The following is a 14,568-nucleotide window of genomic DNA, read 5'->3' as shown; positions in this document are numbered from 1 at the left end:
TTCAATATTGTTCACATAGAGTTATCACAATAATGAACATTAGAATAAGATGAATATATAGAAAAATGTACTTAAAGAAAAAGTAGGAAGTATGAAATACATGAATTATTGTAATAGATATATACAACATATATCCCTGTCTACATAAATGGCAATGAAAAGTTGAGTACAGCGCAGGGATTCCCAAAGTTGTCAGCCCCACTCCACAACAGCAGAGGGAGCTAAAGCTGTTTTAATACAAGTCACACAGATGATCTTCCTTTAAGCTTCCTGGTTCTGCATAGCCTTCCCCAAGCTTTTCTGCATACAAGCCCACAGGCCTTCAAAGCTAATCAGTAGGTTTCAGTCAGGTCTGCTAACTCAGCATATGAGATGAGATAAAAACAAAGAGATCAAGTGTGTTTGGATGCAGTCACATTGGCAGCACGTGACCTTAATTTTACTGTCTATGCACGTGACAAGGGGGCAGCCATGCAGAGTGATCAGTTAGCACTGAACTGTGCCTGTGTAATTTTGCAGTGTGTTTGTGTGTATAGTTGTAGATGGCGAGTGGACAGCTGTCGAGGGCGGAGGCGTTGGCGTGCTCAGGCTGCAGGCATGCATGTCATGTGATGCTCTACTGTGACACGAAAAGTCAGCTGTTTGGGAGACTTCCTATCAGGCATATCATACTGGTGAGAAAGAGCACTGTGTGTGTGTGTGTGTGTGTATGTATGTATGTATGTGTGTGTGTGTGTGTGTGTGTGTGTGTGTGGATGGAAAATATTGCAATATTGCATGCACAAGTAATGTACACCTTTCACCCTTCAGTGTATCTGCCTGCATAAAAACACACTCCTGTTTGTGTCCAAGTAGCTCTGTCTCTGTGTATGGATGCATCAGTCTGTGTGTTTGTTTGTGTGTGTGTGTGTGCGTGCGCATGTGCGTGGATGGACAATATTGCATGCACAAGTGATGTACACCTTTCACCCTTCAGTGTTTCTGCCTGCATAAATATGCACTCCTGTTTGTGTCCAGGTAGCTCTGTCTCTGTGTATGGATGCATCAGCGTGAGTGTATAACATCCTCTGTCACTTCCTACAGATGCAAATGCGCTTTGACGGTCTGCTGGGTTTCCCTGGAGGGTGAGTCTTTTATGGTACTGCTATTGTTTTATCCTTTTAGGTGAACAGGTTGGTTTAGCTTAGGTTTTTCTTCACAGATGAGCCCCGTCAAAAGATATAAACCTTTACGGCACAAAACAAACATTCACACATTGTCACTGGAATACTCAGACCAAAAGGATGAACTGTGAAACATGAGAAAATATGCATTACAGGTTCTCCTTGTCTTGCAGTACAAAAAAATAAAGACATTTCTAAAAACTGTAACTGCCAGACACATACTGATTCATTATTAATCAGATGTACTGTATATGACTCACCTTCGCCTTAGTGTCTGTGATTTACAGTAGTTAATGCCAGAATCATTCACCTACACAGTGAAATGATGTAACGCGGCAGGAAAAGTCTGCAAAAATCATGATGATATGCAAAAGAAAGTAAAGCTGCATAAGCGGATGGTAACAATGGTCAGAAGCAGCAGTGTCCCTATTATACATTTTATTACATATACTAATTGTATTATTTACAGTGTTTGCAGTTAGAATAGAAGAAATCTGCCTACTCTTACCATTTTATACTAACAGGAAATTATACAATTCATGTGCTAATGCATGTTAATCCAAAGGCAATTCAGGAATGTCACTTTCTGTCCTCCGTCTGTTTTAACATTACCTGTTTATGAAACATAAAGTATAAATTATCACCCAATTCTGCGTTGCATCTTCTTAGCCAACGTCATTCCAACTTGTTACCACTAGTTTTACACTTCTTGTTGGAATTCAATGGTCAACAAGCTTCATTTCTATGAAATTATACCTAATTTCTGAGTTAAAATAAATCAGAAATTATGGATAAACACAGATGGGTATACTGTATGTCAAAGCTTTGTCAGTATAACGTTATTTTTTTGAAACCATTTAAATATTTTGGAACCATTCATGTTATATTTGAGCACTTTGGTTGAAAGAAACCCAAATTTATGATATACAAACTTTGAAAACGAGTCAAATTTGATCCAAGGACAACAGGAGGGTTAATCTTCAAAAATAGACAGCAAAATGTTTAAGATTTAATGCAACAATTGCCTGAAAAATAAGAAATTACGACATAAAAAACATACGAAGTGTTTCTGTTCTTTTGTCTTATGACCAGTGTTGTGGGAGAAAACGCATTACAAGGTAATGCATTACTGTAATTTCGTTACATTTGTCTTACGCAGTAACGTTCTTACGTTCAGTAATCACATTACAGTTACTCATCAAACAATGATGTTGTTCCTTGCTTTACATACAATAAGGACCATATCCATAAAATTCAACACAGCGATGGCGTCTACAGAGGCTCTTCGGCCTGAGCAGTCTTGTGCTGACTCAGAGTAGAAACAGGTTGTCTGACAAACAATTTGAGAGACTCCTCCTTATGAGGTATGACCACCTCTTTAGTGATATACACGTCAAATAAGCAGGAATAGTCTACTATAAAACCATGGTTTGGTGAAGAGCGACTCAAGTGAGTTTGCTTGAGTGTGTTTGGCCCGTTACATGCAGTTCATACGTCAATTAAACACATTTTTTTTCTTTCATCTCACAATGTGATATCATGACTGTGTAGACATACACGCCACTTTCCAAAAAGCCAGGTGGCGTGTTATCTGTACGCATTTTCAGCTATCCGCGTGTATGTCTACGCTGTATACAGCAGACGGCAGTCTGCAACGTCCGCTTTCTAAAGCCACGTGGCGTGCTATCGCGAGGCTACGTGTTATCGCGAGGCTACGTGTTATCGCGAGGCTACGGTTAGGAAACGTCACGAACGGGGTTGGGTTTAGGAAAAGAACAAACTTAATAATAATAATAATAAATTGAATTTATATAGCGCTTTTCATGGACTCAAAGTCGCTTTACAGGGCAGGGTAGATTATAAAAACATAACAAAACAAAACGAGCAAACAAAACAAGTAGAACAAAACAAGATACAGATGAAAAAGGGAGGGGGGCAGGTGGACTATGGGTAGGCTGAGGTGAAGAGATGGGTCTTGAGGCGGGACTGGAAGATGGTGAGGGACTCAGAGGTGCGGAAACTTGGAAAAGAAACGTCACACGCAGGACACGATCCCCGCTCTCATGGGTGAGAGTCCTGTGTTTTACCCATCCCCTTCATACTACTCGCTACGGCGTTAATTCACACGCAATCGCAAGGTAATGTAAGTCAATGGAGGCCAAACGGCGTTGATAAACACGCTAAAAAGCATGTATGCGTCTTGATAACACGCCAATAATGGCATATGAATTGGCGTGTCATACATACGCTATTTCATGAGATCAGTCTGCATCTCATGATGTTAGGAAGGCCAGTCTTATATTATTTTATTTATTGATATATTATTTTGAGGCAAACTATATTTGTACTAGGCAGGTTTAGGAAGGGGGGGTCACGCAAAAATAATGTAACGAGTAGTGTAACTAATTACTTTCTACAGGGAGTAAATTAGTACCTGCTTACGACATGGGCTTAACTCTTCGTATGGTTGTATTTACTCCTAAATTGAAGGGTTTATCTGATTTGTTTTTGTGTGAGACGTTTCAGAATGTGGCCATTTTAACTCGCCTTTAATTTGGCACCACTATCGAAATCCAGCGAGGATTGTCTCAGCACCACCTCAGCAAACTAGTTTGGGGTGTTAAAATTGAATGGGCTTCTCAGTCAGCTTGATTTATTTACTCCTGCACTGAGGAGTCTCAGGAGAGCAATACAGCTCAAACGGTTTATCTACTTTATGTGATCCTGACCTTTGACCCCGCCTCCCACACTTAAGGTTCGTCAAACCATCGGAGGAGACCCTGGAGGCGGGGCTTAGCAGGGAGTTGTTGGAGGAGCTGGGTGTAGCTCTTCCTATATCGGTGGAAGACCATGCGGACTCTTGCTATGCCCCTGCTTCCTCACACTCCTCCTCCTCCCCGTCGTCACGTCTTATCACTCACTTCTACGTGAAGAAGATGGAGGAGGAGCAGATTAAAGAGGTGGAGAGAGCGGCTGCATCCATTGCAACAGATCATGGACAGGAGGTACGTGTGTGTGTGTTGTGTGTGTGTGTGTGTGTGTGTGTGTGTGTGTGTGTGTGTGTGTCCTCTCTCAAATTTCAATTTGCCTTATTGGCATGACAAAATCAATACATATGTGTTGCCAAAGCATAGGAACAAACAAACAGAAAACAAGGAGTAAATACATCTTTAATAATAAAAGTAAACAGGATAATTAGGATATAATGGCAGATAATAAACAAATACTGTGCATGTCCCTCAAAAGGTATGTTGAATAAAAAACATTGTGGCAGATGAAGACATATTTAACTGCTAGCTATGTCATACTTTTATCTTCCCCTAATAAAAAAGGAAGCTTTTTGGTGTTAGTGTAGGCAGTGGACTGGTATACTTATGTCTCTCTCTCTTTCTGTCTCTCTCTCTCTCTCTCTCTCTCTCTCTCTCTCTCTCTCTCTCTCTCTCTCTCTCTCCAGGTTCTAGGAATGGTCAGAGTCCCTCTGTACACCACGAAAGGTGGGGGAGGCCTCGCGGCTTTCCTGTCACACTCGTTCATCGGTAATGCTCGCTCGCAGCTGGCCGACTCTCTGCTGCGTCTCAACCTGGTTGCCCCTGAGGAGTTGCATAAAGCCCTCACACGCTCTCTGAAGATACACACACACACCTCAGAGGACCTGCAAGTGGCCTTTGCGCTAACGGAGGCAAAGAGGAAACGGTTTTGAAACACATCTGCACATCCTCTCCAGCACACACATAGATACAGTTTGCCTATCGGCAATGTTTAACACAATCCTTCACTCACACACTTAATCCTAAACACACACACACACACACTGATACTGATTCTGAGCTGGTGACTCATAATTGCCTCATGCATCAAACAGTTTAGGAGAAAACATTATCAACTGCTCCATTATTAATACGAATAAAATCATTTAACTGTCTATGATATTCCAACTTTTTTTCTCTCATTCTACTTCTGGTGTGTTGATTTCAAGCAGAAAAATACAATAAAAACTAATTATATGATGTAAAAAAAAAATGGTCATGGTAATCAACACGCCTTCATCAAACCTTTTTGTATTTTAATTATTCTATCAGGAATCTAGACACATTGTAAGCTAGTGACAGCGCATACAAAATAGCAGACAAAAAAGGCAACACATGACAATAGAAAGTAAACCGAAACATATTGAGACATGACACACGGCTGTGCTACCTTGTATGATAATGCGTAGGCACCCTGTGGTAGTCTATAACTACCAAGATCAAAGGGGAAGCGGAAAAATACCCTCTTTTCCAATCAGGTCAAATTCTTTGTCGTCTTTGTGCTGCTCACAGTTTCTGTGGTTTCATTTATGGAGTTATTGCGGCGTCGCCGGTGCAATCCAAGGATTAATTACGTCCGTGACATACTATATAGCCTACAGCCGAAGATTTGATTCTGTTTAAGTGTACCCTCGGTGCGCATAACGCGCCTGCACCAGATGTTGGTAACCTCATTCCCAGACAATCTTGCAGGCAGTGAGCAAGAGCAGAGACATCATTCTGCCTAATGTTCATGATACCTACTCTTAAGTGCACAATGTGAATCTATCTGCTGTTTGTTTTTGCAGGTGAATCAACCTGACATGTTGGAGATATTGCACGTATTACTGTATAGTGCAGAAATACTTGTCGAGAGAATACAACAAAACCTTGAGACGTTCATTGCTACAGCGTGTCTTGTGTGATAAATCGCCCTCGATGTCTGATAAATCGGATACATAATGTACCTAAAAGATGGAGTGGCGGGATGGAGGATGCTGAGAGAAACGCGCTCATTCACTCATCTTTTATTCAGCTTTTTATACAATAGATTTGGACTCTTTGCATTTTACGAGGACAGGAGCACCCATTATTGACTCATCTTTGCGCAGGTGTTGATAGAGTTAGTGCTGTGAGTCGGATTCATTAGTGAAGGGGTGAGTGTGATCTGCTGTCCATACGTGTCTCTCAATCAGAGTGGGTTTTTCTCAGCTGTCGGAAGGAAAAAATGCACCACATCCGGCGCAACAGACAGGAAGCACAGGAGACAGATAGTACGAAACACTGCTGTCTACGGTTGTGTCAGTTTTTGTGTGTGTGTGTGTGTGTGTGTGCGCGCGTGAATAAAGCTGCTTGAGGACATGCCTTCTTGAAGCATGCATGTGTGCGTGCATGGAAACGGTTGCATCTTGCACGTGCGACGGGAAAGGATGCTGTCCTGCAATGGCGTTGTGAGATGCGAATAATACAAGGTCATTGGAAAATCATTTCGAGAGAGAAAAGGATGGAGGGCTGGAGGGATGGAGGGCTGGAGCGAGGGAGGGCAGTGCAGGCGAGGGATGGATGGATGGATGGAGGGTGGGGGGGGGAAGCGGCAGCGAGGGATGCTGAGGGAGAAAGGCAGTATATTCATAGCAGCAGCGGTATTTATAGCTGCCCAGAGGAGAGGAGAGAGCAGGGGGCGTGGCTTGGATTGTGGCTTTGCAAGGCTTCACAAGGCAGAGAGGGAGAAAGGGAGGGAATGGGAGGAGAGAGGCAACTCTGGCTTGGCGAGAGAGCGAGAGAAGGGAGGGTTATTTGGCATATTTGGCAGGAGAGGGAAGAAAGAAATGAGGGAGGGCTGTTTTTGAGTGTGTGTGTCTGTGTGTGTGTGTCTGAGAAATGAGAGAGAGAGAGAGAAAGAGAGAGAGAGAGAGAGAGAGAGGGAAGGAGGAGGGCACTGAGCTGAGAGAAATCTGTCAGATTCAAACACACTGCTCTGTGTGTATGTATGTATGAGAGAACAAGGGATGAAAAGAGAGGAGGAGAGCTGAAGAACAGATAGAAAGAGACAGCAGAGGACCACAAAGTGAGGTATGTACGGCTGTCATGCTGCACATGAATGCAACAACTGGTGTTTATATATAAATATTATGTGTGTGTGTGTGTGTCTGTGTGTGTGTGTGTGTGTGTGTGTGTGTAAAAGTCCATGCGTGACTAAAGTGAGCATGTCTATGTGTTTATTTATAGTTTAGTGTTTTAAAGGCACACTGTATTCCCATCGGGGGTTTCTAAGTGGACAAATGGATGTAGGCTACTGACTGTTAAGGGTATTAATTATGTAATATGTGTGCACCATTTTCAGTGGTATGCTCTGTTTGTGTGTGTGTGTGTTTACATGCTTGTGTAATTATGCTGAGGTGTTTATGTGGCCATTGTGTGGAGCCCTGTTACAGCGCCTTGACCATATGGGGTGATTTACAGCCATTGTAAATATAACTCAACCCTCCTGTGCTGTGAGAGCTGTAGAAGCTTAATTTCCCCCCCTCAGCAGCTTATCACCTACACCACTGACAGCTAATTCACATTCTGTTATTATATAATGAAGATAAGCAAATGGCTCAAACAGCCTCCTCAGAGGCATCTACTGTACAAAGTAGCATTTCCTTTGTGCTGTTGATTTACTGTGCAACAACAAAGATTGTGATAGTAATGTCGGAGTAATAACGGAGGAGCCTAGCCGAAGAAATTGCAATGTTAAAAGCTCTTGTAGGTGTTTTGTTTCAGTATCAAGTGCAGTTTCTTCGACATGCTAAGAACATGATTGTAGTGTATTTTAAATTTTACAAAGGCAGCTCACAGGTTACTTTAAAAAATAAATGGCCTGAAGTCTTGTCCAGTCTGAGATGCAAGTGCCTGACTTCAAACAGCATGATGGTTGCCCATCTTGCATTAAAAACAACTTAAAAAAAACAGTTGTTTCACAAAGACTTCTTGATTTAAAACATGCAGAATACTCTTTGTACCAGTGAGGAACGTGTGGCAAATTACGTCATTTTTTATGTGCATTTTATGCACCATGCACATGCATAAGGTGCATTTAGTGATGCTGATTCGGATCTAGTCCACTTCCCAAGGCACCATTAAGTAACATTTGTCCTGAAACATGAACATTTTCCTCCAAATTTGAAACAATATGAGCAGAGATATGAGATTTTTGGCTGGAAAAAACTACTCACTTCTTTCTTAAGTAAAAACAGAGATAACACGGTGTGGGAATACTCTAAAATATTACTAGATTAAAAGTACATGAGTTAGCATCAAAATATAATTGAAGTACTTAAAGTGAAAGCACTCTTTGTGCAAAATGCTCATTTCAGAATAATGTACATTACTGTTTCATAATTATTTATGCATTAATGTGTAAACATCACTTAAATGTATGAATCTGCAAAGTAACTAGTAACTTAAGCCGTCAGATAAATGTTGTGCAGTAGAAAGCATAGAGTATAGCATGAAATAGTAGAAAAGTAGTATCTCCAAATTGTACACAATGAGATTCACTTATACAACCTGTAGTGCAGTAGAGCCACATCTAAACTGGCCTGTAATGAGTGCTGTCCCTGAGTGATCCAGGGAAAGTGCTGGTGGAGAAGTAGAGGTTTGAGCGGGTCCTGAGGAGCGGATGTGGCCAACCTGACAGCCTCTCGGCACCTCACAGTGCTCGACTGTCCAAAACGCTTTTCATTTCACTGTTTTATTCATCTTTTTTTTCCAATCATGCTCCCTGCATGGACGCAGAGGTATGCATTCCACAAACATTACCTGTAAAAGATCCCCCACATAAAACTCAGCCATGGCATGACCTGAGAAATGTAGACCGCAGTGGAAGTTATTTAGTTCATTTTGCAGCCCTGTCTGATACAAAACTGCCCTCAGTGCTATTGCAATTAGGCGCCATGCCAGAACCTGAAAGCCACCGTATACTGGGTGTGAAATATACTTTCCAAGGCACATTGCCAAAGAGTATTAATTTCTAACTTTATTATAAAGTTCACATCTTTTATTGGCCACACTTTCTTTGATATGATGCATTATGTGCAGTTCTCCACTGCCACCTTGAAACTAGTCGCCCCTGTGGTGTGTGTTTTGGCAGTGATGAGAACCAGGATTAAGCTGCTGCTGAAAACTTTCTGTGAGATTTGCAGGTACAAGGTAATTCTCTACAGATGGTGCAGGAGGTAAAAAGCTGTGGTGGCATACTATGCTACGGCTTCCTGTTTGCTGTGGCAGCTGTTGCACAAGCAGCCGTTGGGGAGGATATAGAAGAGTGTAGAGAGACTCTGGCAAGAAGCAAACTTTGTCAGTGATATGATGAATTTGGATTTTTGCTACTTTGCATAGCTAATCTTGCATCGGCCTAAATCTCATGACACGTTCTAAATGAAGCCTGGTGCCAGTGCCAGTGCCAGTATGAGGGCGCTCTACCTGTTGTTGTGCAATCGGGTTGGCTGTATGAGCGGCTTTCAGATTTTGCTTTGCAATCTCGCAGCCAATAAATGAGCTGTCAGTTAGCTTTCAGCGGTTCAATGTGGTTCAGCGTCAGTATTTTTGCAGTAGCACGTCTGCGAGAAAGCACAGCCTTAAAATATGATTGGTCATGCGTATTTTATCTTAAAGCGAGACTAGGTAACTTTGGAAAAAATGAAAAAGAAAAAATATCACTTTCTTCTTTATCTTCTTCTCTCTTACAAATGGAAAGTGAAATCCATCAGAAATAAAATTCTCGCTCACTTAATTCAACTCACTTAGGGCTTTTGCTGCTACAGCCTTGCCTTGGTCTGGTTTAACCAGTAGCTTATGGTGGTTGAACATAACATAGATATTGCTGTATAAATGAAATGATTGTCAGTTCACTGACTATATGACCTGTCTCTTGTTCTACTGTTGAGTTTTAGAATCTACATTAGCCTGTTATTGTTATTCACGGCCACAGTGCCTTACCTTGAAGGGCAGCTGGATTTTCGCAATATCACGAGATCACACGAGAATTGCAGGCATAGGCGAAATTTGCAGGGGGGGTGGGTTACAACCCCCCCAATAATCAAAACTGGCCAGTGCAACCCACCCCAAAAACCTATAATAACTTCCTTAACATAAATAAAGACATTTGCATCATAACTTGATGCAGAAAAGGTGCACATTGTTGCAGAACAATTCACCAGAATGCAGAAAATGATGTGTTTGACATTCAAAATTTCTATTTTGCTCAAAAGTGGAGATCTCTTGTTTTGGTGGAAAAGTTGTTTAAATTGTGCAACAGAAAACTGAGACTGGACCGATAGTCTAGCTAGCTGTCTGGATTTACCCTGCAGAGATCTGAGGAGCAGTTAACCATAGTCCTCATAAATCCACCGGAGTTTAAAATGCCAACACAAAGGAAACCCAAAGCAACGGATATCCGGCCTAAATGAGTGAAATCCAGCGTAATTTTCGTCGGAAACAGAACAATCCCAGATGTGGAACGTCGTGGATATAGACTAGGCTTCAAATAATGCGTTTTTGTTTGAACAACCAGCTAACCGAACCAATCAGCATCCGCTGAGGAGCTACTGGAAGCTATGAGTGGTTTAGATGTGAGTGATAGCCGCGACTGTACGGTCAAAACAGTAATGGCAGATGTGATAGACAGATGGTTCATCCAATCACCTGCCAGGGATTTTTTGAAAGTGCCTGCCCTTTCCTAAACAATTTCCAATGATGGCTTCTCAGATGGCTTTGTGTTAACAAACCATCTGGCGCATTAGGTTACTGTTCAGCAAAAGTTAAATAGACTCGCTTTAAAGGGCTACTGAGCCAACTTAGTATTGCTCTTTCATAAAGTTAGTAACTCACAAGAGACAGATTAAAAAAAGAATGGCCTACATCGATGCAGCAGAGGCCAAGATATCCTGACTTTTAGTCTCCAGTTCAGTCAAGCTCAAAGAACACAGGATCCTACATTCCCCATAATGCAATTTGATAGCATCTTTCATTAGTCCCTTTCTGCTAAACTTTGAAGTTCTCTCTCTAGAGCCAAAGAGGACATTATACAACTATTTTCACCATCGGAGTAGTACTTCTCAAGAAGAGTAAACTGACCTTAAAGAAGTATTCAGATTCCTTTACTTAAGTAAAGTTACTAATACCACATTGTAAGAAATACTCTTTACCTAATTGACAGTATTTAAGTATTATCAGCAAAATGTACTTAAAGTACTTAGAGTAAAAGTAGTCATAATGCAGTAAAATGTTCCCTGTCAGTGTTTTACTATTATATCTGATGTTTCTGGATTAGTATTCCTGCTGCATTAACGGGTATGTTGCACTGCTGTAGATGTTTAAGGTTTTGCTTATTTGAACTCCTTTATATACTGTTGGGTAGTTTAATCTACAGCAATGCATCATTTCTATAAGATCATGAGTTTGTAGCGTCATTGTCCTGTGAGAACCACGTATCGTATACTGTATGGTGTCTCTGAAAAACAGCCCTGCTTTCAGCTTCGTCACAATGCATTTTCCAGCTGATGCAATTTTAAAGGTGTTATTTAACTTAAGAACCACATTTGAAAATACAGGGTTTTCACTGGACAGGATGGATATGAAAAATTTTAATCTGAAAAGTAACTAGAAACTACAATATTAAACTCTGAGATGTAGAGGAGTGAATCAAATTTGTACCTAAGTACATTACTTGAGTAAATGTACTGTACACTGCTACATTCCACCTCTGAAAGTAACTGGAGTGCCCTTTTAAGATAGCAATAATGTTGCAGATGTTGCAGTATGATTACTTTTACTTTAAGTACATTTTGCTGATAATACTTACGGTACATACTTTTAATCAGGTACGGAGTATTTTCACAATGTGGTATTCCAACCCAGTCTCATGGCAGTTCGTGAAATGGTCACGTTATTTAATCTATTGATTCGTGTTCACGGGGACGTTTTTCTCGTCATTTTCGTGCTGGCCACGAAAATGTAAAGTAAACGAAAATGTAAAGTAATGTACTTAAATGGGAAGCATATGTCGTGATCACAGCACGACTACGGTAGCGAGTAGTATGAAATGCCGAAAATCCGCGTAAGGAGTTTGGTTGGGGTGGTGGACGGGTCAAACAATTCAGGACTTTCACCCCGGAGACCGGGGATCGCGTCCCGCGTGTGGCGTTTTGTTTCCCCGTTAACCATCCCGTTATTGTCGTGCGCTCTCCCGGTGTGTGAGGCGTCCTTTCCCCGTTGTTTTTTTCCTAAACCCAACCTCCGCCATCCCCTTATTGTCGCGCGTCAACCCACGGCCGTGTCCCGGTGTGTGAGCCGGCAGTGTCCCGGCGTGTGTGGCGTCCTCCCCCACGGCCGTGTCACCACGAAAAAAATGACATTAACGTGTTGTTGTACACGAATCAATAGATTAAAAATAACGTGACCATTTCACGAACTGCCGTGAGACCGTGTTGAGTATTAGTACCTTTACTAAAGGATCTGAATACTTATTTAAGGTCAGTTTACTCTTCTTGAGAAGAATTACTCCGATTGTTAAAATGGTTGTATAATTACATTGTTTAAAAAATATATAAAATAAAAAAAGACATGACAGACACTGTTGTCCTTCTGTTACCTGCAACACATTTTAGTCTCCTGCTGAAACATCCCCAGGTCATGATGAGGTATGTGGAACAGAAGCTGCTGTAAGCTGTGATGTTGACAGCTCTAGTCCTGTCTGCTTCCGTTACGCTTCATGTCGCTGCTATAGCTACAGTAGACTCTGCAAAATAAGATAACAGTGCACATACACTACCGGTCAAACGTTTGGGGTCACTGAGAAATTGCCATTCCACTCCTTTATAGACAGAATACCAGCTGAGATCAGTTGCATTTTAACCAGGGCGGCAGTTTTCAGATTACATTATGTGCTTACATAATTGCAAAAGGGTTCTCCAATGTTTTTCTCAGTTAGCCTTTTAAAATGATATCAGATTAGTAAACAGAATGTGCCTTTGAAACATTGGATGAATGGTTGCTGATAATGGGCAATGTAGATATTGCATTAAAGATCAGCCACCCACTCAGATCAGCTGGTATTCTGTCTACAACGGAGTGGAACGAAAATGTGTAAGTGACCCCAAACTTTTGACCACTAGTGTACATATGAATCATTCTTTAATGCTTTTATTTTGTTGTATTCTTGATTGTGTATAGCCATTTTGTGTTCAGTAGTTTTCCAAAAAGATCTATTCTATGCTATTCCATTCTATTCTCCCAACTGTTGTTTATCTTCTTGCTTCCTGCTGCAGCATACATTGCAACATTCATCTTCTCCCAATCATGTATGTGTTTATAAGAGCCTCTCCAATCAGTCTGTCAGACAGATGAGTGTCTCACCTGACTCGTGTTCAGAGCAGTGAGTGCACAGCTGTAGCCCTTCTGACAGGCACAAGATAGCATAAGATCAGGTTCGACACTTTTTTTGCACCCTTTGAACATTTCAGTGCTTATCTGTGATCGCACTGCGTTGGTAAAGATGATACGTCAAGGCCTGTGCATGCTTTCACAGTTCAGCTGAAAACCCCCTAGTTCCCGAAAGTCAACTTGTCAGGAAGTGAGATCATCTGGCCGAGGGTCCTGTTGACACCCACGTGTTGTGTTTTTGACATTTTGCGCTGCAAAAGCAACGGTTTGGCTTTGTCCCAGGTTCGCTGAGATCAGGGGCGATTTTCTACTCATAGGAGGCAGCTGTACGAATGCAGCTGTAAGAATAAAACAAAAAGAAAGGGGGATACATTTCTGCAAGAAACATGACACCAGATAACGTTCTGTACAGTACCGTAACTGGGCCAACGTAGCACAGTGTGGTTGGATCTCAGCAATGTCAGGAAATCACACACAACACAATATCCCGCTTGTATTACTTCTGCTTCGTGCTTCATTTTTTTTCCTTCAGAAGAAATGAGCAGAAAATCCCCTCAGTAGCAATGAGGATCTATCACACTGTACCACATGGATCCTCTCTTGTCTTCAATCTAATTGATATTCTCTACACACGACCTCGTTCTTTCAATGACCTCGACTTAAAGTATGAAACACTGTTCCCAGATAACCTCTACATCTGCCCTTTTGCCACCCCCCCCACACACACACACATCAGTCGCGTTCTCTCTCTTCTCCCTGGTATTTTGCTGAATCTCTCCCAACCCCTCCCCTCTCTTTCTCCGATCATTTACATTTGCTTTGTTCTGTGCAGATTAAGGTTGCACGCTGATGATGAAGGCCTCCTGAGGTCTCGGGGCCCTTCCACTCTCAGTTTTGGAAATCTCTCTGCTCTACTTCTCCATTTACTCCCTACTAGTTCTTTCTGAAACCGTGGCCGTATCGCATCCACCACACCGTTTTGGAACAGGAAATGAGAGTCTAACAGCCGTTGCTTAGTTCTAAGCGATTGTCGGCTTTACTGAGGATTTTTCCACTTTCTCACGGCATAGATCTAGTAAACAATGCCCTTATCAAGTTTCCCCACAGTACTCTGTCAAAGGTGACCACATTAAGCTAGGCCACGTTCAATCTGGTTAGTGTTGGCCACCTTTTCTTTCAGTTACTGTTTTTTT

At 41.7% G+C, this 14,568-nt stretch overlaps 2 protein-coding genes across 5 annotated transcripts in view; both read left to right on the top strand.

The window, feature by feature from the left end:
* The first annotated feature begins 229 nt into the window (after nt 1-229).
* Nucleotides 230-5,085, top strand: zgc:103759 (U8 snoRNA-decapping enzyme). Of its 2 annotated transcripts, XM_039799351.1 has the most exons (5): nt 230-335; nt 537-674; nt 1,084-1,124; nt 3,919-4,168; nt 4,618-5,085. In XM_039799351.1, the coding sequence occupies exons 2-5, from the start codon at nt 543-545 to the stop codon at nt 4,861-4,863; spliced, it is 669 nt and encodes a 222-aa protein (XP_039655285.1). In that variant the 5' UTR covers nt 230-335; nt 537-542; the 3' UTR covers nt 4,864-5,085. The 2 variants fall into 2 exon arrangements, with proteins under 2 accessions (XP_039655285.1, XP_039655286.1); XM_039799352.1 differs by having other exon boundaries at nt 288-674.
* Nucleotides 5,086-6,724: 1,639 nt separating this feature from the next.
* The window catches only part of arhgap4b (Rho GTPase activating protein 4b), a 42,255-nt gene continuing 34,411 nt past the window's right edge, over nt 6,725-14,568 (top strand). The window contains exon 1 of one of the 3 annotated variants that reach the window (XM_039801169.1): nt 6,725-7,021. The gene's annotated coding sequence lies outside the window, so the exon portion shown is untranslated. The remainder of the gene's footprint in view (nt 7,022-14,568) is intronic. The other 2 variants (XM_039801167.1, XM_039801168.1) reach the window with 2 other exon arrangements.

The sequence above is a fragment of the Perca fluviatilis genome, chromosome 5 (genome assembly GCF_010015445.1).
Source record: "Perca fluviatilis chromosome 5, GENO_Pfluv_1.0, whole genome shotgun sequence".
In the NCBI taxonomy this organism is placed as follows: Eukaryota; Metazoa; Chordata; class Actinopteri; order Perciformes; family Percidae; genus Perca; species Perca fluviatilis.
The sequence above is the reverse complement of the archived record's forward strand: the minus strand, read 5'-3'. Positions and strand labels throughout refer to the sequence as shown.